General features: G+C 35.5%; 1 protein-coding gene across 1 annotated transcript in view; it reads left to right on the forward strand.

Annotated features, from left to right (window-relative positions):
• LOC115217337 (HEAT repeat-containing protein 5B) overlaps positions 1 to 23,876 on the forward strand; it is a 109,250-nt gene that overhangs the window by 64,556 nt on the left and 20,818 nt on the right. The window contains exons 17-22 of the mRNA XM_029786997.2: positions 1,039 to 1,165; positions 3,740 to 3,858; positions 3,993 to 4,096; positions 7,271 to 7,348; positions 19,168 to 19,236; positions 19,874 to 20,050. Of these exons, the coding sequence (XP_029642857.2) occupies positions 1,039 to 1,165; positions 3,740 to 3,858; positions 3,993 to 4,096; positions 7,271 to 7,348; positions 19,168 to 19,236; positions 19,874 to 20,050 (674 nt within the window). The remainder of the gene's footprint in view (positions 1 to 1,038; positions 1,166 to 3,739; positions 3,859 to 3,992; positions 4,097 to 7,270; positions 7,349 to 19,167; positions 19,237 to 19,873; positions 20,051 to 23,876) is intronic.

A 23,876-nucleotide genomic window follows, 5' to 3' on the forward strand; every position in this document is an offset into this window, starting at 1 on the left:
GGTCATTTGCATCGCAGAACTCCAGCAGCCTGGTTCCTTCCTCATTACGAGAGCCAAAACCGTAGCCTCCATGAACGCCATGGAAGCCCCCGACATGCCGTCCAACATGTCCATTGAAATCACCTGCCACGAAGAGAAGGTCACTGTCATTTGTCAACGAGGTAGTCCGCAATAGGGTGTCATAGAATTGGTCTTTTTGTCCTTCCGGTAGCCCTGGTTGAGGGGCATATGCCGAGATGATGGTAGCTGACCTATGGTGAAGCACTAATCTAATCTTAAGTACTCTATCACTTACTCTGACTACCTCGTTTACCTTATCTACCCATTTCTCCGCAAGAAGTATACCCACGCCCCCGACCCCGTCAGTGTTCCCTGCCCAGAAAATCTTGTACCTGTGTTCCTTGCCTGTGAGGAGCCTAGCGGAGCCTCCTCTCCACCTTACTTCCTGGATGCAGCATAAATCCAGGAAGTAAATATATATATATATATTCATCATTATACATCTGTTTTCAATGGGTTAGATGGTTTGACAAGATGCTTCAAACTGTAGAGCTGTATCAAGCTCCAATGTCAGCCTTAGCATGATTTTTATGGCTGGATACCCTTCCTAGCACCAACCACTTTACACTGTGTACTGGCTGCTTTTTCCATGCCACTGGCACTAGTGAGGTCACAGAGTAATTTACAAGATAAAAGAAAGAACAGAATAAAAAAAATCCCTTTGACTCAGTGCAAGAGTATTTGAGGGAGGGAGGTGGCTTTATCCCAAGAGTTGAGAGACTAATGTATGATTGAAAGATAAGCACAGATGTCTTGTTTTAGAGGAGATACATAGCTACCTGATATTATACACAGGTGAGTGGAAGTAGCTGGGAAGATAAAGATGGTACTGATTGAGTACCAGAGCAAAGTACCCTTCTCTTTTCTCCACCTCCCCTAATCCATATTCTGTATCCTCTCTTATGCCCACCTTCTTATACCTTGAGAGTTTGCATGAGTGACAATGACTTGATATGTTTTCTCATATTTACTTCTTAGATACTAGTAGCACCATTCAAGAAACTATTCCTGAGGAAAATTATCTGGTTGAGAAAGATGAAGAAGATGATGATTCTGCTTTGAAAGCAACTGAAACTGATATTACCCATCCATCTGTTGCCCCAAGGTAAACTGACATTTCACTTGTAAGATCTTCAACACTTATTTTTGTTTACCTTTCACAAAAAGCAAGGTAGTATTAAGAAAATTTGTTCCTTAAAAAGAGTTAATTATAAAAATTTGCAGATTGCCATTGGATACCAAAGATATATATTTACAGGAAGATGGAAGGAAATAAAATTATTGTAAATTTGAGAATACCAAAGGTACAAAAGTATAGCTAATGACAACAGGAAATATAAAGGGATATAAAATGTAAAGGAAAGTATTAAGCTATCCAGCAAGCTTGATTACCTCTTATGGTAATGGTGATGATATTTGTTGAATATGATAATGTGTAAATATTTTAGGGCATTCTGACACAGCATATCATAGCCTTGTGTGTTTTCCAAGGCATACCTAACTCTTTTTTTCATATAACAAAGGAAACACTTGATTTCTCGAACTACAGGTAATAAATGAATAATAATTATGAGAATAACGTGATTTTGAATGGTAACTGATGATTTATCAAATATCAGTATCTATTGATCAGTTTAGATTTCTTTTGACTTTTAAGAATAATTCCTTAATTTTGTAAAGTAGCCATTTATCATTTTAAAGAATTTTTTGTTTTTACTTTCAACAGTTTCTAACCACCATAGTTTTTATACTTCTTTGTATTCCTTTGATTGCCTCTCTTTTTATTATTTATCAAAAATTGGTCCTTTCTAGACTTACTCAAACAGTTTGAGTGCCTAAACTAATGGGTAAAATGACTTAGAAAATACAAAGTTTTATTTCATTAATCAAATTGTGCCCACATCAATTTAATATAGTTTTCCAATTAACATTTTCCTTGCTCAGTATTGTTGCATAACAGTGTTTATTGTTAGAGTTTATATCAATGGCATCTTTCTCTGTATTTTGTTAGAAATTATGGAAAGCAAAAATTTATTCATTCATTTATTTTTGTGTGTAGTTTTAATGAGACTGATGTAGTTTAATTGGGATTTATAGTTTCAATGGGGCTTCTGCAGATTAAATGAGATTTATATTTATACAGAATTGTGAAATGATGGATATTCCAATTGTATACATCCATGAATGGTTGCATTCTTGTCTCCAACCTTATTTCATAATCGTTACTTTTCCCCTCTTAATGGATTTGAAGTGTCCTCATCATCATCACCTATCAAGGTCCATATATTCCATGCTGACATGGGTTAGACAGTTTCACAACATCTGACAGGTGCAACCTTATTTCATAATCGTTACTTTTCCCCTCTTAATGGATTTGAAGTGTCCTCATCATCATCACCTATCAAGGTCCATATATTCCATGCTGACATGGGTTAGACAGTTTCACAACATCTGACAGGTGCAAGGACTACGTTGTGCTCCAGTGTCTACTTTGGCATAACTCCTATGACTGAACATTCTTCCTAACTCAACTACTTAAAAGCATGTACTTTTTTTTTTTTTTTGCACCAGCACTAGCACGATGGCTATGCAGCTTTCAAAGTTAAGAACTCCATCAACTGAGTGGTGCTATATAGAGAGAAGTGGCTTTATACTAGGAGATGGGGTGGGGTAAAATAGAAAGGAAGGGGGCCAAGACAACTGGTTTCTAACTGAAAAAGAGGATGGAAGTAACCTGGTTGAGCTAGAAAGTGAGATGAAATACTATTGATAAGGTGTCAGAGTACTTTCAAAGTGAGCAAGGACAGAAGAACAGAGAGTAGGAGTGGATAGATGTTGCATGTATGCATGGAAAGAGTGAGAGATGGTTAGAAATGGGGGAATGTGTGAGGGGTTAAATATAATGAATAAAGAACAAATGTTGAAAGATGATATTGGAGGGAAAGTAGGTGCTGACTATAGAGATTGGGTAGGATTGAGGGTAGATGTAGTGAATGGTAGATAAGGGTAGCAGGTAATCAATGATATCTATCAGTTGGCAAGAGATAAGGGAAAGTAGGAGGTGAGTGAGTGCAGAAAAGGGTGAAGAGCAGTAAAATACTAATAATGATACATTAGGCAGGGAAAGGATGAGAGAAAAAGAGGGAAAAAAAAAAGAAATTATGTATGGTTGGGTAGGTTGCAAGAGTGAGGTGAAGAGGTGGGAGATATGGTGGTGGAGAAGATGAATCGATGTAAAATGTGAGTTAAGAGGGACAGTGTTAAGAATGAAAGACAGATATCAAATCAAATGGTTTTGGGTAGTGAGAAAAATTAGTGGCATCAAGGAAAAGCTGGTGAAATATGAAGTTCTGCTCACATTTAATTACAGCCACAGAATACTGCAGTTAGAAAGAAAATGAGTGATGGGAATTACTGAGGAAGAATTTAAATCCAGTAATCCACAGTGTGAAACACCAATGTTCTGTGCTGAAAACAAGTCAAATGGTATTGTGTATGTGTAGAATATATTTGATAACAGTTGGGGATTAAGTTGATTGAAAGTCAAAATAATTTAACATTATCTCAAAAACAGAAGTATGCAAATGAGAGGTTATTGTTGGAGATTTATACAAGCATCTTTCTGTGAAGCAGACATACTGTTAATCAATTCTAAAGGTGTAAATGTCTTGATTTCTAGATGGCCCACCAGAGTTTTTGCTACAGACTGTCTTAGAAAAATCATTTCAACATGTGAAGGACAGGATGGTCAGTTTGATTTGGTGAAGGCAAGAGAATTTCGTGAGCAGACTGGAAAGAGTAAGTTTTACTGTAGTTTGTGAAACATTTGATACAAATACAATTTCATTATGGACACTAATAGTAAAATCTTGTTTTGATTTATGTTTGTGACTAAAAAGATGCATCTATTTGCTTTCTTTTCATATTTGTAGGTAATTATTTAGTATTACATCTCTCAGAACTTGTGAGAATGGCTTTCATGGCAGCAACCTCAGACAGTAATCAGTTAAGGCTAGCTGGTCTAGCTGCTCTTCAGGTAACTATTTACACTATGTTTATTTCTATATTAATCATCAATTATCATCATCATTTGATGTCCATTTTCCATGCTAGCATGGGTTAGATGGTTTGACCAAAGCTGGCAAACTGGAGAGCTGCACCAGGTTCTAGTCTGATTTGGTATGGTTTCTATGGCTGGATGCCTTTTACAGTGTGCTGGGTACTTTTAACATGGCATTGCACAAGCATTTTTATGTGGCACTGGCATGAGTGTTTTTTTTCTATAGCATTGGTACAGGACTCTTGCAGGCCAGTCATCTTCAGCAGTGGGGGAGTGGCCTTAAAACTTCTGCTATGGGGGTATGGGTCTTGAGTACAGCAAGGTGCCAGTTATTTCAGTCTTTTGTCAGCTCATTTGAAAGGTTCAGCATCCCGAGGTCATCCTTCAGTATTTATTTCTATATTAATATTTAATAAAAACTGAACTTTGATAATCTCAGCATCTAATGTCAAGTTAACCCTTTTGTTACTATATTTCTGACCAAAATACACCCCTCATGAGTTTCAATTAAATTCTAAAATAATCATGAATTTAGGCTTGTTTCATTAAAATAACTAACTTTTTTACTTATCAACATATTAATGTGATATTTGGAACATAACTAAAGAAAGGGTTCTTAATCAATTCTGTTGCATAACTTTTGTCTCAAAGTGACTTTAATTACAGGTAAATCCAGGTAAACTGAGCAAAAGGTAAAAATATTAAAATTTTGTTTAAACATCACCATAGAAAATGAATCATCAGCTAATATTCAATTGGGTATGCAACAAAATTTTGATAAAGAAGAATTGTACACATCACTAGATCATCAGTTGAATTTAATGCACAACAGGTGTACCATAAAGGTGGAATAAAGTGAAATACTGGAATCCACCTAAATCCACCGCAAGTTTGACTGAACTAAAGAAATCGCTCAAAAAATAATATACGGCCCTAGTTATGGACTAACATTATTTTCCCTGTATAAAAACTAAATCCACAGCAGTACCCAGTATTTGCTTCACAAATTTTCTGAACTTTGATCCCCCATTTCGTGTTTGTTTACATTCTGCGTAAATTTGTTTCTGCAGTGATCACTTCAAACAATAACTTCCAGACCACATTGTACCCTAAGCCATGCTGACTAATATTATTTTCCCTGTATAAAAACTAAATCCACAACAGTACCCAGTATTTGCTTCACAAATTTTCCAAACTTTGATCCCCCATTTCATGTTTGTTTACATTCTGCGTAACAGTTTGTTTCCGCAGTGATCACTTCAAACAAACATACTGTAAAAAATAAAAGTCTAATGGTTTAGCTTCCTAAGAAAGACTATGGATAAACTCTGTCTCCTCAGAAAAATTGCTAATAAAAACATTTTTAATGTTTTTTACTTCATTCCAATGTAAAATCGTCTTTGCTGTCGCTATCGCCGTTTTCAGTTTCTTCAGAATCGCTGCTTTCATTTTCGGATAAAAAAATATCCTATTCATTATTGTACACCACGTGCTTTTGTACCTCATTCATTCTTTTTCTCGATATCTCCCTATTTTCCGTTGAAAAAGCTTTAAATTCGGAATCAATGCTTGATAACATGAAACTCCTATCTATTTTCAAAGTTGAAGAAAAATCGATGCTGAAAAAAATGTGGAAAAAAATCTCCCAAAATTCACTGAGTTGAGATATCACATCAAGCAATGTTGGATACTATAACCGAACTATTTACAAAGTGAAATCACATGTTTTAACGAATGTACCAACGAGATTTGGGTTCAAATTTACATTTAAATAACATTATGAAGCAAAAAATTTTTCGGCCTGGTTAGTAATGAAAGGGTTAATGCTTTTGACAGTATGGGCTCTTTATTAAACTTATTGTTTATTGGTTTGGTCATGAGGAAGGAGCTTGCTTTTGTAGTAATGAGTAATTGCCAGTTGATGGCTGCCAGAAAAACATGGGCAAGGGAGGAATTCCTAAAGACTGACATTCTGCAAAGGAATGACTGAGTGTAATTGTTAATGTGGGAATTGAAGGTAGACATAATATGGATGACTAGATGAATGAGTAAATATTGATATGAAACCATACATTTCCTAGGAGCGTTGGATACAGATGTCAGTATGTGAAGTAGCAATATCATTCTAGATGTGAATGCTGTGACTTTCATTGTACCCTTTTAATTGCTACTACAATGGTCTCTACCATTCACATACACTCACTGTATGCCCACTGGTATTCACAAATGTACACTCACTTTTCCTTTTGTTATTCCTATTGTATATTCCCTCCCCATTTCCTAATATGTTTCACACTCTAAATGGCCCCCAAATCTCCACAACTTCAATATTCACTCAGCACATATTTTGTTTCAAGCCACTAAACCTACGACAACTTCAGGATATTTATGCATAATATATAATGTCATGTAATATAATATTAACCAGTTATATCAAGATTTCTCTATAGATTAATAAAATCTATTTCTTCCATATCTTATATAATTTTCCAATATAGTGGGTGTGTGGTAAGTAGCTTGCTTACGAACCACATGGTTCCGGGTTCAGTCCCACTGCGTGGCATCTTGGGCAGGTGTCTTTTACTATAGCCTCGGGCCGACGAAAGCTTGTGAGTGGATTTGGTAGGCGGAAACTGAAAGAAGCCCATATATATATATATATATATATATATATATATTTATAGATATATGTGTGTGTGTGTGTATAAGTTTGTATCCCCCCCCCAACATTGCTTGACAACTGATGCTGGTGTGTTTACCTCCCCGTAACTTAGCAGTTCGGCAAAAGAGACTGATAGAATAAGTACTAGGCTTCCAAAGAATAAGTCTTGGGGTCTATTTGCTCGACTAAAGGTGGTGCTCTAGCATGGCCACAGTGAAATGACTGAAACAAGTAAAAGAGTAAAGAGTGAGTATAACCAACTATAATTCTATTTTGTAATTCAAGGAACACTTTTTAAAACTGTTTCTACATTATTATCATTGTTTCCAAAATAGGCTTTTTATTTATCTTTTCTATAGTTTGTGATAAAATTTACCTGAATACACTTCAGTAATATTAACCTATTGTTTAATTATCCTTGTTTGTATCAAACAAGAACTTTTGCTATATTAATTTCATTCATGGAAGAAATCTTCTTAAATTTTCAGGATATTATATTGAGATTTGCTGATGTTCCTGAGCCAGAATTTCCTGGACATGTGATCCTTGAACAATTCCAAGCTCAGGTAATTTCTTCAAATATTATTTTAAAGAAAAGTAAAATTGATGCACTTATACTTTTAAAATTATTAATAAGAGTATTGTCCTAGACATGTCTGCACCTCTCTTTTCTTTGGTAAGTGTACCAAATGGCATTCTACAGGAGTCTTCAACATAATCTATTATACAGTGTTTTAAATGAATTTCTTCAGAGGAAAAGAAAATAGTCATTATACATCAATCATTGTCAAATAGTCTTCACATGTTATAAATACTTGTCCAAGTTTTTAGCATATACACACCAGAATGTCTAGTCATTTAATGACTTTTTGGCAAGACGCTGAGAGTTGTGACAAAATTATACATTGCAAACAAAATCTACTAAAGGATTACCTACATTGTATTACTCTCTATGTATGTGTATTTTTCTTCAAAATTTAAGACTTTCCTTCACAGAATTCAAGCTGGTTACTAACAAAGTGACAATTGGGATTTGTGGATATGTGTGTGGATAAGCTTGCACTCATGGGATCAGTGTGTATGTGTTTTGCAGTTTTTTTGTGTGCATGCACCACATGCACATGCAGTTGTGTGCATATGTTCATTCCAGTCATGGAATGTTTTATAAATTGTCTCTGTACCACTAATTGATAATATTTGGAGAATGTAAATCAGTTTACATTGTTCTTCCTTGGAGGATCTCTTTTTGTGCCAGTCTGTTATTACATATTCTAGTGTACCCATGATAATGGGTATAGTTGAAAATCTATATCCTTTATTTAAGAACTGAAAGTTTTTCATTACTTCTCTGTAGATGTTCTCCCTTTCACTAACTTCAATGAAACATCCACATCTGTCTGGTAACTGATCTCTATGACAGAATATGACTTTTGCTCCCCATCCCATACAATAATATCTTGCCTACTTCCCTTCACACCACACTCACATCACCCCCATGCCTAACTCTATACAAAGATAACTGCCCATATATGCACACACCACACCACCTCATCCTTTCTTCCTAACTCCTTTGCATAGAACTGCATTCCCACTTCTGAATCATTTTTCTTTCTTTCTTTTTACCTTTCCTACCAGCTTTCCTCCTGTTTTTCCCCCTTTTCTTCTTTCTTTTTTCTGACAAAAGATTACTGTCCTAAACATTAAATACTGCTCTTCTTTCTTTCAAGTTTTATACTAACACCTTTGTTAAACTTATTCCTCTCATTTTGTCTTATTCTTGTTTTTGTTCATATATATTACATGGAAAAATGCGAGCATGGAAATAATATTCTTAGGATTATAAACCTAGAAAAGTACAAGACAAGTTATTACACCTGTAAAAGTTTAGGACAAGCTGTTACTTCTAGTAAAGTAAAGAATAAGAAACTTTTTACTTAAAATATTGCAGCAAAGAATGCCACTTCTAATTTATCACTTTTTACAGTTCTTATCTTTTAAATTTATTGTACAAAACTTTTCAGCTAATTTATAAGTTTGTCTAATTAGTCACTTTTTTCTGTATTTAAGGTAGTAAATTAGCCAAATTCTACTTAAATGAAGTATAGTGTTATTTGTAAACTATAATAGAATAAGTTCTAATATTCAAATTTTAATTTTAGCTGCAATATTTTAGGTAAAAAGTTTCTTATTCTTTACTTTACTAGAAGTAATAGCTTGTCCTATACTTTTACAGGTGTAATAACTTGTCCTGTACTTTTCCAGGTTTATAATCTTAAGAATATTACTTTTCATGCTCGCATCTTTCCATGTAATCCATAATTTTCCAGGCACTGCTGTTATAAGATAATTAATAATGTGTCAATTAATAATTTAAGATTTTACCTTATAAAATACTGAAAGATAATATTTCAATTTTTTTCATGTTTAATTTAAATATATGTTGTGATTGAATTGATATTACCCATCCACACCAAATTAAAAGCAGGGATGTTGTTGGTTGCACCATGGCTCACCTTAAGTAACCTAATTTTGCAATATTAGGAGGTCACTGGAATTCATTCAATGAAAAAAATTTCCAATGGTTCCAGGATGGGGTGGGGTGCTCATTTTTTTCTGAACCAAAATAAGGGATTTGCAGCATGTTAGGAGGTCAGGGTACTTGATTCCAAGCAAAACATCATTTAGTGAAAATCGTGCAGGTGTTAATATAGAAATTTACCATAATGTTGTTATTTAGCCTCAAATCAGCTTTGATACTGCAAACCTGTCATCAAAGACATTCCAGCTTTCAGCAAACCATCTTTTTAAGGATAATCTAGGATATTACATACAATGGGCATGTGATTTAGGTAGGGGAATACTTTGGCTGCTATTTTTGGCATGTCAAGTGACTAGATAGAGGCTCTTTCATTGGTTCGATTGTGTGATGAGATTTTTTTTACACATATGTAATATGTATGTATATATATATATATATCTCCTTCAGAGATTTATTATTATTTTTATATATATATATATATTTATATATATATATATATTAGAAGAAATGAGGTAATCAGAAGATGGGATGGTTTGTATTTACAGATATTTATTTATTTATATATTACATTTTTTACATATATATCATATCACTTAGTTCATTATCACTTTCTCCCATTCTAGTGGGATTTTCAAATGAAAATAAGTTCCTTTGCTGGGGATTTTAATCATTTTATAGTTTCTGGTTGTAGTGGGGAGGAATGTAAGACAGTACAAGAGGGTGAGGGGGATGAGGAGAAAGTAAGAGGGAGAACATGTGTGTGTGTGTGTTTGTATCTGAGGTGATGCTAAAGAGAAAGAGGGGAAGGGAGAGGGAAGAAGAAGGAAAGAAGTTTTTTGGTCTGCTGGACAGTATATTGACTTCAAGGGGTTTCAGTTTTGACCATTCACAGTGTCATTGAGTGTGTGATGGTAGGGAGGTAAGCCATAAATTATATTTCCTTTTAACATTGTTGGGATGGTCAGATGTCTTTTTGGGTTTTTAAGAATTCTTGTCACTTTGTATGATTGTTTTGTGGAGGTGTCTGTGTTTGTGTGTGTGTGTGTGTGTGTGTGTGTGCATGTGCAGTGTCTGTGTGTTTGGAGAAGGGGAGAGACAAAAAAAAAAGGAAAAAGATAAAGAAAAATAAGGGAGGAAGGGGGAAAAAAAGTTGTGTTGGTATTTATACCACTATATACATATATACACAATTATAGGTGAAATATTTGAAAAAAACCTTTTTATCAGTTCAAAATGAACAACTAAATTACACCATCTTGAAAATTGTATATCATAGGGAAGTTAAAATTAAAGTGACAGTTAAAAAGTACAGATGAAGTAAATTATAAAAATAATATAATGTATATAACAGGCAGTATATATACACACACACACACATATATATATACATATACAGAAGTATTCTAAATGTTCTACTATATTAGATAGTAAATCGAAAGATGTGTTCTTCAATGTCACTATATATATATAGATGCTTACACATGAAATATTAGAAAAAACACCTTCTATCCATTCAAAATGAACAATCAAATTACACCATCTTGAAAATTGTGTATAGGGAGGTTAGAATTAGAATGACAATTGGCAAGTAAAGATCAAGTAAATTACAAAAATAATATAATGTATATAACAGGTAATATATATATACACACATGTAATATGTGTGTGTATATATATATGTGTGTATGTGTATGTGTGCGCACATGCACACACATGCACACACACACACACACACAAACACAGACACCTCCACAAATCATACAAAGTGACATGAATTCTTAAAAACCCAAAAAGACATGACCATCCCAACAATGTTAAAAGGAAATATAATCTATGGCTTACCTCCCTACCATCACACACTCAATGACACTGTGAATGGTCAAAACTGAAACCCCTTGAAGTCAATATCCTGTCCAGCAGACCAAAAAACTTCTTTCCTTCTTCTTCCCTCTCCCTTCCCCTCTTTCTCTTTAGCATCACCTCAGATACAAACACACACACACATGGTCTCCCTCTTACTTTCTCCTCATCCCCCTCACCCTCTTGTACTGTCTTACATTCCTCCCCACTACAACCAGAAACTATAAAATGATTAAAATCCCCAGCAAAGGAACTTATTTTCATTTGAAAATCCCACTAGAATGGGAGAAAGTGATAATGAACTAAGTGATATGATATATATGTAAAAAATGTAATATATAAATAAATAAATATCTGTAAATACAAACCATCCCATCTTTTGATACCTCATTTCTTCTAATATATAATACCTGTACATCATCTCCAAACGTTCCAATATATATATATATATATATAATATATATATATATATATATATATATATATATATCATTGGCAGAAGTTAGAGAGTAAGTAAGTCAAAAGCTGAGAGTTTCGTGTATTGGCACTTATCAAACACGAATTTGTCCATTGTCACTCTGTAACTTCTAAAATACAAAAGTTTGTTGAAAACATTAAGAGTAAACCCTGTCTTTTGTGACACATTCTGCCAGTATCGGAAGTTTGAAAGTGTTTAGTTACAAAAAAATAAATTAAATAATCTGTACGTCTAATTGAATAGATCAGAAATGGATTAAAGGCAAAGTCGACCTCAGCAGCATTTGAACTCACAATGTAAAGACAGACAAAATACCACTTCTAAAATACAAAGTTTTGTCAAAAACGTTAAGAGTAAACATGTTCTGTGTCACACATTCTACCAGTATCGGTTTGAATGTGTTTAAATTAAAAAAATTAAATAATCTGTATGTCAAAGTTTACCTCGGCAAAATTAGAACTCAAAACATAAAGTCAGATGAAATACCACTAAGCATTTTGCACGGCACGCTAAACATTTTGGCAGCTCATCGCCTTAGAAAGTAAACATTCATTTTAAAAATATATTCTTTATTCTTATTGCTAATGCGTTACTTTTTACTTCCTTACTTACTGACATAAAATTTCATAACATTTTACCTCATAACTGTTTTTCTACTGATTCTGGATTCCTCATGCATTTTTCTATCATTTAAGCCTAAGAAAAGTATACTTTTTATTTAAAACTTAAAAATTTATGTTAATTGAAGATGAATTTTTCTGACATTTTTTTATGTAACTTTTTTTCTACGGAACCAAATCTTAAACTATTTATGCTAAAGTGTTGCTGAGGAGGTGTCCTCTTTAAAACTATTAACAGTTTGATATTTAGTTGAGAACTGAATTAGTGGTGAAGCTTGGAAGCTGTTGTGAATATTCAACCACTATCATGGTTGAATGATATATATACAGTTGCGGCCAAAATGTTCAGAACGGCATTGTTTTCGCCAGAAAAGTAGGTATAAGTTTTTATCAAAGTTGTTTTATGTTCTATAATTTTTACAGACAATAAATACGATATTAATTGTTATTGTCTGAGATTTTGGTGTAATTTGAGAGGATAATACAAAAGTTATGGATGATTTAGTGATTTACTGCAAAACCCATGGTGGCCAAAATGATCAGAACAGTTGAAAATATAACAAAATAATCGAAAATGACAGAGAATACTGGAATTATTTAATATTTAGTGTGAAGCCCTTTAGCTTCAATCACACTTTGACATCTTCGACTGCATGAGGAAATTAAATTTTCAATTTCTTGCTAGGTGATCTCATTACATTCTTCCTGAAGGGCATTCCATAATTGCTCGGTTGTTTTAGGATTTCTGGCTTTCAAACGTTCTAGAATATTTCACACATTTTCAATAGGATTGAGATCTGGGCTTTGAGCAGGCCAATCCATAATAATAACCTTTTCAGCCTTGAGGAAGTTCATGACCACCTTAGCCTTGTGACATGGGGCATTGTCCTGCATGAATATGAGTGGTCGCTTAGTTGAATTTCTCAGCACAGGCAAGACATGATCTTTTACAAGTTGTTTATAAACTCCTGCATTTACCTTTCCATGTAATCGCACCAAAGAGCCCACACCATCTCCAGATATCATTCCCCAAACCATGACACTTCCTCCACCGAATTTAACACTAGTCTTAAGGCATTTGGGCGACAATTTTTCACCTACTTTTCAACGAATGTACCTTTTCCCATCTGAGCCAAATAACATAAACTTAGATTCATCACTGAAATGCACCGTTTGCCATTTTTCTTGAGACCACAACACATGTTCGGTTGCAAAGGTAAGACGACACTTTTTATTTTTGGAGCTGATCAGAGGCTTCACTGCAGGTGAACTTGCTTGTAGGTTATGTTCAACTAAACGATGAGACACAGTTTTTCGAGATAACGTTTTCTTCAGTACAATGCTCATTTCCCGAGAAACAGCAGCAGCAGTTTTAAATCTGTCCTTTTTAACCAACTTTACCATAGCACGATCTTCTCTCTTGGTCGTTTTTCTTGGCCTACCTGTAGACTTTCTTGCTTCACATGAACCACAATCATCGAAGACCTTAAGAATACCATGAACAACACTTTTTGACTTGTTAACAATCTTTGCAATAGACCCAATACTTAAATTATCCTTCTTTCGAAGCTTAATAATCTGCTGACGAATTGGTGACGGAGTAAGTGGCATTATATTAACAAAGTACACTGCAGATATTCTTACTAATGTTTAGTAAACGAACCATCACGTAAACAAATTCAAAACATTAGAGTTCGCCAGTTAAATATACTAAAACACGGAGTAAAAGCAACCGTTCTGATCATTTTGGCCGCCATGGGTTTTGCAGTAAATCACTAAATCATCCATAACTTTTGTATTATCCTCTCAAATTACACCAAAATCTCAGACAATAACAATTAATATTGTATTTATTGTGTGTGAAAATTATAGAATATAAAACAACTTTGATAAAAACTTATACCTACTTTTCTGGCAAAAACAATGCCGTTCTGAACATTTTGGCCGCAATTGTATAATATGGTGAATTTATGGAATGAAGTCATAAACACATCACTTTATTTAAAAATGGAGGAGACAGGTTGTTAAAATATATAAGAAGTTTAATTCTTGCAGACAATCGTTTCCTACAGAGATATAATAATAATGTAAATTCATGATTACATTAAATTACATATCAACATACTCTTCAGTGCAGGAAGTAAAAGCCATAATACAAAGAACTTGAGAAATAATATAGCAGAAAAATTGAAGCTAGAAGATTCATATTTTTATCCTTGTGAGAAAGAGATGTGAGTCATGTCAGATATATTACCAAAACTAATGGCTACAACAGATATTTGAAGATATAAGTAAAGAGGTTTCATAGATGTTCCCTCTATAGATGAGTATGAAAATTAGAGATTTATATACACACACACACACACACATGTATATATATAGATAGACATAGACCCAGAAAAACCTGGGATGAGGTGGTGAAGCACAACCTTCGAACATTAGGTCTCACCAAGGCAATGACTAGTGACCGAGACCTTTGGAAGTATGCTGTGCATGAGAAGACCCGGCAGGACAAGTGAGACCATAACCCGTGGCCTCTACCTGGGATGTAGCCAGTCCACTTATGCATACCTTTCATTCTTGGGACACAAAACTCTGCTTGCGAAGATCTGTTGAGGCAAGTGAAATCGAAATCGATCAAAAATCAATGGAAATTGCGGTTTTGATTCCAGTGCTGGTGGCACGTAAAAGAACCATGTGAACGTGGCCCTTTCCTTCTTGGGACACAAAACTCTGCTTGCGAAGACCTGTTGAGGCAAGTGAAATCAAAATCGATCAAATCAATGGAAATTGCAGTTGTGATACCAGTGCCCGTGGCACGTAAAAGAACCATCCGAACGTGGCCGTTGCCAGCGCCACCTTGACTGGCCTCCATGCCGGTGGTACGTAAAAAGCACCAACCAATCGTGGCCGTTGCCAGCCTCACCTGGCACGTAAAAAGCACCCACTACACTCACGGAGTGGTTGGCGTTAGGAAGGGCATCCAGCTGTAGAAACACTGCCAGATCAGACTGGGCCTGGTGCAGCCTCCTGGCTTCCCAAACCCCAGTCAAACCGTCCAACCCATGCTAGCATGGAAAGCGGACGTTAAACAATTATGATGATATACCATATTTGCTGGGGTATAAGACACACCCTTGTATTAAAGTATATTTTGTAGGAGAAAATGTATGATTCTGTGAATGTGAATACAATATTGTAACAGTGTGCTAGAATAAACTCTGAAACCATATATTTATCATGAACTAGCAGTATCGCCCGGCGTTGCTCGGGTTTGTAAGGGATATAACTATATAAGCATTTTTAGAGAGTTACTTCCCTTATAGATGCTAATTCAGGCTTTCTTAGCCATTTCTGTTTTGGTGTCTTCAAGCCATGAAGTCGTTCTAAAAGAACGCTGGTCTCCTTGACAACGCTTTACGACGTTGATTTCCTTACACTCCCTTCCCTACAGCTTCACGAGGGAGGGAAGAAGGGGGAGAAGCAAACAGGTGCAGGTGTGACCATGGACGCCAACTCCGCCACCATCGGCACACGAAAAATTATGCATTAAAATGGAATAAAAAATGATGTTAAATTATTTTTAAAATCGTAGACTCATCATAGACGCGTGCTAATACTCAGACGGGCTTGATATGAATCACGACTATAAGATACCCGAATTTGGTTAAACTGCACTGCAAAATGTGGGAGTAGTTAGGAATCTAAATCGAAGGGGACAGACACTCACACAACTACAGTTTTATATATATAGATATATAATGTTATGGAAGTAGCATATTTCAGTTTTAACTTCTTTCAGATCAACTATATAGCTGTTTATATTTTGCTCAAGAAAATGCTATGCAGAATGTAAAACCTGTAATTTTGGCTGCGATTTTTTTTTTTTCTTGTGTAACCGTGATCAGCCATCAGTGATGCTCCACAGCAGTGGTTTTTTTGTTCATTCATTGCAGATAGCTGACAGGCAGACAAATATTTAATGTTCCTTTCATCTTTCTACAAAAATTTTTCATTTAGATAATTAAAAATATTTTGAATAATTAAAAAATGTTCTTTGAATTGTCATTAAATTATGTAAGACAACAAATGTGTGGTTTATGTATACTGAGGGAGGAGTTACATTGAAATGATGTGACCTCTCCTCATAACTGCCAATATACTGTAAGCAATTTTTCACAAGTTTATGTTAATGTTTTGTGATGATTTGGCATGTTTTCAATATTATTATTAGTAGCAGTTATTGGACCTGTGCTCATCTGTTTCCCAAGTCTGACAGTCTCCTATACATTTAAAAATTACATACCAGCAAATGCAGTGTGTGTATGTACATATATATTGTATATACACCATATATATATTATGTACATCTAATATAATAAATGCGAAAAGTATTTCTGTGTGTCAGTGTGTCACACTTCAACCTCCTCTCTCACTATTCATTGACACTCCTACTATTGCTCATGTTGGGGTGTAGACATAGAAACAGTGAGGGCAGTGGTGAAGATAGAAAGAAAAAAAGAGAGAAAGTGAGACAAAGAAATTTAGGGAGAGTTGATGATGTTTTTATTAAAAGTAGTAGTGTTGATAGTGGAGTGGAAATAATAATAAGAGAGAGAGAGAGAGAGAGAAAGAGGGACTGACCACTAACTGGCTGAAGTAACATACTGAGCAAACACACACATTTAGCCTTTTTTGTGATGGTAATGGAGTGATAGTAATAGTATGAGCTGTAGTTGTGATAGAGGCGGTGGTGGTGGTAGCCGAGGGGGTGAAGGATGAAGTGAGAGTAAGTGATGTGAAAGACAGTGGTGATGGAGGAGAATGTGGTGAAGTCAAAGGTATTGAGGGTGGTGGTATCAAAAGTTTTCATGGTGCATGTATGGCAGATATGGTGGCAATTGTGGTGGTACTGTTGTTTATCATGCACCTTTGCAATAAGAACGTTGTTTTGATGAAAATTGTTCATTGCTTGAAAAGTATTAGTCAAGTTTAATAAAATTTGATATGTACTCAATGCGTGAAGTGTCATTGTTGGGCCCAAGGCCTAATGAAGAGCCCTATCGGACAGCTTTTAAGCTAGTACATCATATATATATATATATATATATTATGTATATGCATCATATATATTTAAAATACAATCCAAAAGTGCTCTGTTCTTTTGCTTACAAGTATAGGGCCACTGTCTCACCCATTGATCTGCGTTCTCCATTATGATACTAAAGAAATGGCAAAAGTTCTGCAGAAACAATGTTGCTTTATCCTACTGATGTTGATATCTTCACAAACTCAACTTCCAACATATCTCTGACATAACTTTCACTACCTCAAACATTTTAGCAGCAATAAATGAAATCAAAATATTATTTTGCAGTTGATCCTGATGAATCCCCTACTAGTATCCTGAAGGAATGTAGAGATCAACTTGCACCTCCCTCTAAAGAAAACCTTTAGACTCAGGCTATATACCCAAATGTTTCTTATTCAAGTCTGTTATCCCAGTCTTCAAAAGAAGAATAAGTTTCTTGCAGTTAACTATCACCCACTCTCACTCACCTTTCCATATTAAAATTTGTGAAAGGATGATGTGGTCCAGAATGACTGATTTCCTGGAAAGTAACAATCTCCTAAATCACAAATAGCATGACTTTTGTTGTGGCAGTGACTGTCTAAGACAACAGTTTTTACATCATTTTGGTATCCTTAAAGTTTTGGGAGAGAGCTGATGTTATATATTTTGACTTCAACAAAGCCTTCAACAGGAGTCAATGACAACATCCTACTGTTAAAATTGTCTAATATTGGAATCCATAGCAAAGTGCTAATCTGGAACAACCAAAAAAGTTGTGATGGGTGGAATCCACTCCTCAGATGTAGTGTACAAGAGTGAAAACTACACAAGTACAGTCATGTGATGTGGAAAGATGAAGACAGCTACTAGATGTGGATGAAGATATGAGATGAAGTAGTGAAGACCAAGCTCAAGATGTTGATTTTCACAGAGATGACTAGTGATTTACTGTGCTCAAGAAGACCCATCAATCTCAGTAAAAATGAGGTCCTGTCAAGCCTTCCCCAACAATTCATCTTCTAATAACTATGGCACTATTCACTCAGGTGTTGTAAATTGTCTCTCTAACCCACTCCTGTTTCCTTCACTTTCTCTCTAAAACTGATATTCACCATTGATCATGCCTCCACCACTGTGTTCCATCTCAGCAGCCATCTTGATCTACATCTCTAACCATCTGTTACACTCCTTTCACATTTTTGCAAACTGTCCTAGCCACTTGGGTTGTCAATTCCTGTCAAACTGTCACACCTATGCTAGCATGAAAAAAGGTTGTTAACAATATTGATGGTGATTGCTATCAAATTTCATGTTCTGACATTTGAAATTGTTTTTGATCTAGTAAAGAAGCTTGTGATTTGACATCACAATTATGATATCTATAATTATGGTGGAACCACTGGCTTCATATTTTCATATTGACCTTCATAGTTCATCTCCATATAAGGTGACTTTTATGATGCCTTTATTTGGATTAGAATCTTTAACATGCATAAACTTTATATAAAGGTGTGTGTGTGTGTGATATGTTCATTTTTTTTTTAACCTTTAACTCCAAATTAGTGCTAAGATAAAGCACATTTCAGGGAGGGGGGCAGGGTATCAAAGCACAGTGCCATCAAGACTGCATCATCCACCACATACCTTCTGGGTTTTTTTAGCATAAGGCTGTAATTTTAGGGAGACATGGTTGCTATTTCTAGTTGATTGAACAACAATACATGGACTATTGTTTGCTCATTATGTGTTTGTATGTAATTGATATGATACTTTAATATTGTTTATGTACTATCACTGTGTTGCTGTTGTTATAGGTTGGTGCTGCTTTACGTCCAGCCTTCTCTCCTGAAACACCTTCTGATGTGACAGCTGCTGCTTGTGAGGTAATGTTCTTGTTTTTATTACAGAATCAATAGAATCTTCAACTTAATGTTTTGTAGTAGTTAGTACAATCTCCTTTTGTTAGGAACTCAAATCCTGGCAAGTTCAGTTTTTGTCATCATTCTATGATTGATAATTGAAGTCATTTTAATTACCATGCCATCTCCACAGTTGTTCCACAGCATCTCTTTTTATCTTTTTAACACTCCAACTGAGCAGATGGCAGGGTTAGTATTTTTCTAATTAAATTATTTCTGTTTTGACTTACTGAAAGGTTTTTGTGCTATCACAATTGGATTACAAATTATTGAAAAAGCTTCTATATCATAACCTACTGTAAAAGCTTCTGTATCATGACGTACTGAAAAAGCTTTAGTCACAACTTACTGAGTGGTTTTTATTCACAATCTGCTTCAATTTTTCTATAACTTGTTTTGGTATTTTTGTGCTACAATTTTTTGAAAGGTTAATATATATTTTTGCTGCTACTCACTGAAAAATTATTAGAAATATTTAAAGTGTCTCTATCTTTTATTTATGTTTTTATCTTTTAAAATTATTTTTGAATAATGTGATTCTCATTACAAAAAATGTATACTTCCATGTAATTTAATGTTTACCTGTGTTTCCTTTTTACAGGTGTGCAGTACTTGGATTGGCAGTGGTGTGGCACGGGATTTGAATGACTTAAGACGTGTTCATCAGCTACTTGTATCCTCACTTGCCAAACTAAAAACTGGCAAATTTACTCCCTTGCTCTATAATGAAAGTGCATCAACAATGGAAAAATTGTCTGTTCTTAAAGCTTGGGCTGAAGTAAGCTATCATTTTACCATTTCTCTTTTATTCCATTTATCGTGAGCCTACCATTTCTGTTTAATTTCACATACTTCCTACAAATGCTAGTTTCCTCTTCAGGTTTAAGAAGTTCTTCAACTTTGAAGAATAGCATTATCTAATCAAAGTTCAAATATACTCCCTACTAGTACTAAAGTAGAGTTCATCTGCCCACCTGACTAATGAATCTTTTTTTACCAACATTTTACATCAACTTGTACACCAGTAGATACAAACAACACACCAGTAAATATGAAATATTTCTTTTGTTGCTACATTAATGTCTGAACTTGCTGCCTGTGAACTTCTCCTCTTATCACTTCCTTCTCTTGTACTACTTTGTTCCCCATAATATACAATTTGTGTTGTTAATTATATCTCCCAAAAAGTACATCCTTTTGAAATCCTAATTATTGAACTGCAGACTGTACATTAATTGAACTAACTGAAACTTCCAAGTCTGTTAGTCTTTATATTATCTATGAGCACTACTTTTCTTTCTCAAACTAAATAAACAAATGTACTAATAATAATTTGTCACACAACATGAAAATTAACATACTAATAGCAGACTTAGTTAGAATAATGAACAATGTGAACCCTATGAAATAAAAAAACATATACAGAACTTCATGCACCACATGTAGTTCTCTGGGTAGGATTAGAAAGATAGGGTTCAAGTATACAGGGGTGCTAGAAAGAAATTAGACAACATTATGTGTAATAATACCAGTGGTACCTGCCCTAGATATAGAAACAAAGAATGGAATAGGATACAAAGAACTTGTGACAAAGCAAACAGGGTGAACACATGGTATAAAACCAACAAATATCAAGGTGTGATGTTTGTAGAGGCCACAGTCCATGGAGAACTACCCCGAAGATTTAGAAAGGCTCTGAAGGAGACCAAACTCAACATTAAGATTGTTGAAAAGCCAGGGAACTCTGTCAAATCACAACTATGTAGGATGTATCCCTTTGAGAATACTATATGCACCAATGATAACTGCATGGTATGCAGGACTAGCCCTGGCATTAACTGTAGAACTCGAAATGTAGTTTACAGTATAAGATGCATAGAAGGTGCTTGTAAAAACATGAACATGACGTACATAGGGGAGACATCTAGGAGCATTGCGGAACAACTAAATGAACATCTGAGACAATATGACTACAAAAAACAGTCCTCCATACTCTACCAACATGCCAAAGACTACCATGGAGCAACTTGGGTCAACTTGACATCCGTTCTTATCCAAGCACCCAAAAGACTCAACACTCAGGCAAATACAGGAATACATCCTTATAAATGAAACTTTCCCAATACTAAATAGGAAATATACATAGTAGATATCATACCTCCATACCCACAGTTTACACAGGTAGAGTAGAATAGTTAGTGGGCTGTTATGTAGATATATGTATGTATGTAGAAAAGGCGTAGGTAGAAACTCTATAAGATGTACCCAGTCTAAGCTATGGACACATAAGAGGTGCAGCAATATCAAAGGAAGGCTAACTGGGTAGATAGTTTTTGTATGTGGCAAATGCTCTAGAGTAATAAACACTGAAAATGTGCGGAGAACAATTTCTGCCACATTCCAGGGAGAAAAACTAGAAGTAGTTGATAGCTTCCACTACCTAGGTGACCAAGTCAGTAGCAGGGGAGGGTGCACTGAAAGTGTAGCTGCTAGAATAAGAATAGCCTGAGCAAGGTTCAGAGAGCTCTTACCTCTACTGGTGACAAAAGGCCTCTCGCTCAGAGTAAAAGGTAGACTGTATGATGCATGTGTACGAACAGCCATGCTACATGGCAGTGAAACTATGGCTGTGACTGCTGAGGACATGCATAAGGAATGAAGCCAGTATGCTCCGCTGGATGTATAATGTCAGTGTGCATACTCGACAGAGTGTTAGTGCCTCAAAAGAAAAGTTAGACCTAAGAAGCATTAGATGTGGTGTGCAAGAGAGATGACTGCACTGGTATGGTCATGTGGCAAGAATGGATGTGGATAGCTGTGTGAAAAAGTGTCACACCCTAGCGGTTGAGGGAACCTCTGGAAGAGGTAGACCCAGGAAGACCTGGGATGAGGTGGTGAAGCATGACCTTTGAACATTGGGCCTCACCGAGGCAATGACTAGTGACTGGGACATTTCGAAATATGCTGTGCTTGAGAAGACTCGGCAAGCCTAGTGAGACCATAACCTCGTGGCCTATGCCAGGGGTGTAACCAGCCCACTTATGCATACCTTTCCTTCATTGGACACTAAACTCTGCTTGCAAAGACCTGTTGAGGTAAGTGAAATCGAAATCGATGACTGGCATCTGTGCTAGTGGAGCGCTAAGAGTATCATCCAAGTGTGATCGTTGCCAGAGCAACAAACTAGCTTCCATGCCGGTGGCACGTAAAAAGCACCATTATAGCGTGATCGTTACCAGCGTTGCCTTACTGGCACTTGTGCTGGTGGCACATGAAAAAACATTTGAGCGAGGTTGTTGCCAATGCCTCTGGATTGACTCCTGTGCCGGTGGCACATAAAAAGCACCATTTGAGCGTGTCCGTTGCCAGTACTGCCTGACTGGCCCTCATGCCAGTGTAACGTAAAAGCACCCACTACACTCTCAGAGTGGTTGGCGTTAAGAAGGGTATCCAGCTGTAGAAACTCTGCCAGATCAGATTGGAGCTTGGCACAGCCATCTGGTTCGCCAGGCCTCAGTCAAATCGTCCAACCCACGCTAGCATAGAAAGCGGACGTTAAACAATGATGATGATGATGATCACCTGCAAAAGAAATGTTAATCAATAATTATCTGGTATTGCATTATCAATTCTGGAGAAATTCGCTAAAAAGTGCCATTTTCCTCTAACCCCCCCCCCAAAAAAAAAACACATATATATATATATATATATATATATATATATATATATATATATATATATATATATAAACTAACACTTTCTTCTCCAAGCTTAGATTCGAAACTAAATCTGAGGATTCTGGGTCATTCAAACCACCACGATCAACAGGCACGTAAAAATGTTTTCTTTGTCCTGTCAAAAAAATGATAAATCATCTCCCTTTGACCTACGATGGTCAAGTGGACAGGAGCTGACTTATTTAGGCGCAATCTCTGCTACCACAACGGTTATAAATACCATGGTCAACAGAGAGACAGACAGGAAAGGTCTATGACACAGACAAGAAGTTAGTTGGCAGACATGCAGAGAATGAGAGAAATTCCACAGTAGACTTCTTTCTCAGATGAACTACGCACACACACAAAAACATATTCAGTTCTGACATATCACCTCTACAGATGTGCCCTGTTTCTATTTCTAGCAACTCATAGCAGTTGTCAACATTTGCATGTAGTGAAGAATTATGTGTACCAATAATAAATTAAGTCCAGTGAATAAATTATTTTAACTATGAATCCATGTTATTCATTTGTTTACTTGAAAGGCATCCATATTCCTATCGCATCTGTTCACCGTAACATACTGATACACTTTTAACCACTACATATATACCTGCACACAAATATTCACACACACACCATTTTACTAAGTTTCATAAGTACAATGGAATTATATATATATATAGTTTGATGATGGCTTACCTGGCTGAAATTTTGAAGTCACTGTCAACAATATTCTTGTTTAAGAGTAATAAATTTACATTTATTGATTTGTATACATACATACACATGCAAGCACATAAACAGAAACATATATACATGCACACACATATACTCACAGACCTTTATATATGTACTATATACATATGTATATATGTGCACTTA

This window comes from Octopus sinensis, linkage group LG11 (assembly GCF_006345805.1).
Source record: "Octopus sinensis linkage group LG11, ASM634580v1, whole genome shotgun sequence".
NCBI lineage: Eukaryota > Metazoa > Mollusca > Cephalopoda > Octopoda > Octopodidae > Octopus > Octopus sinensis.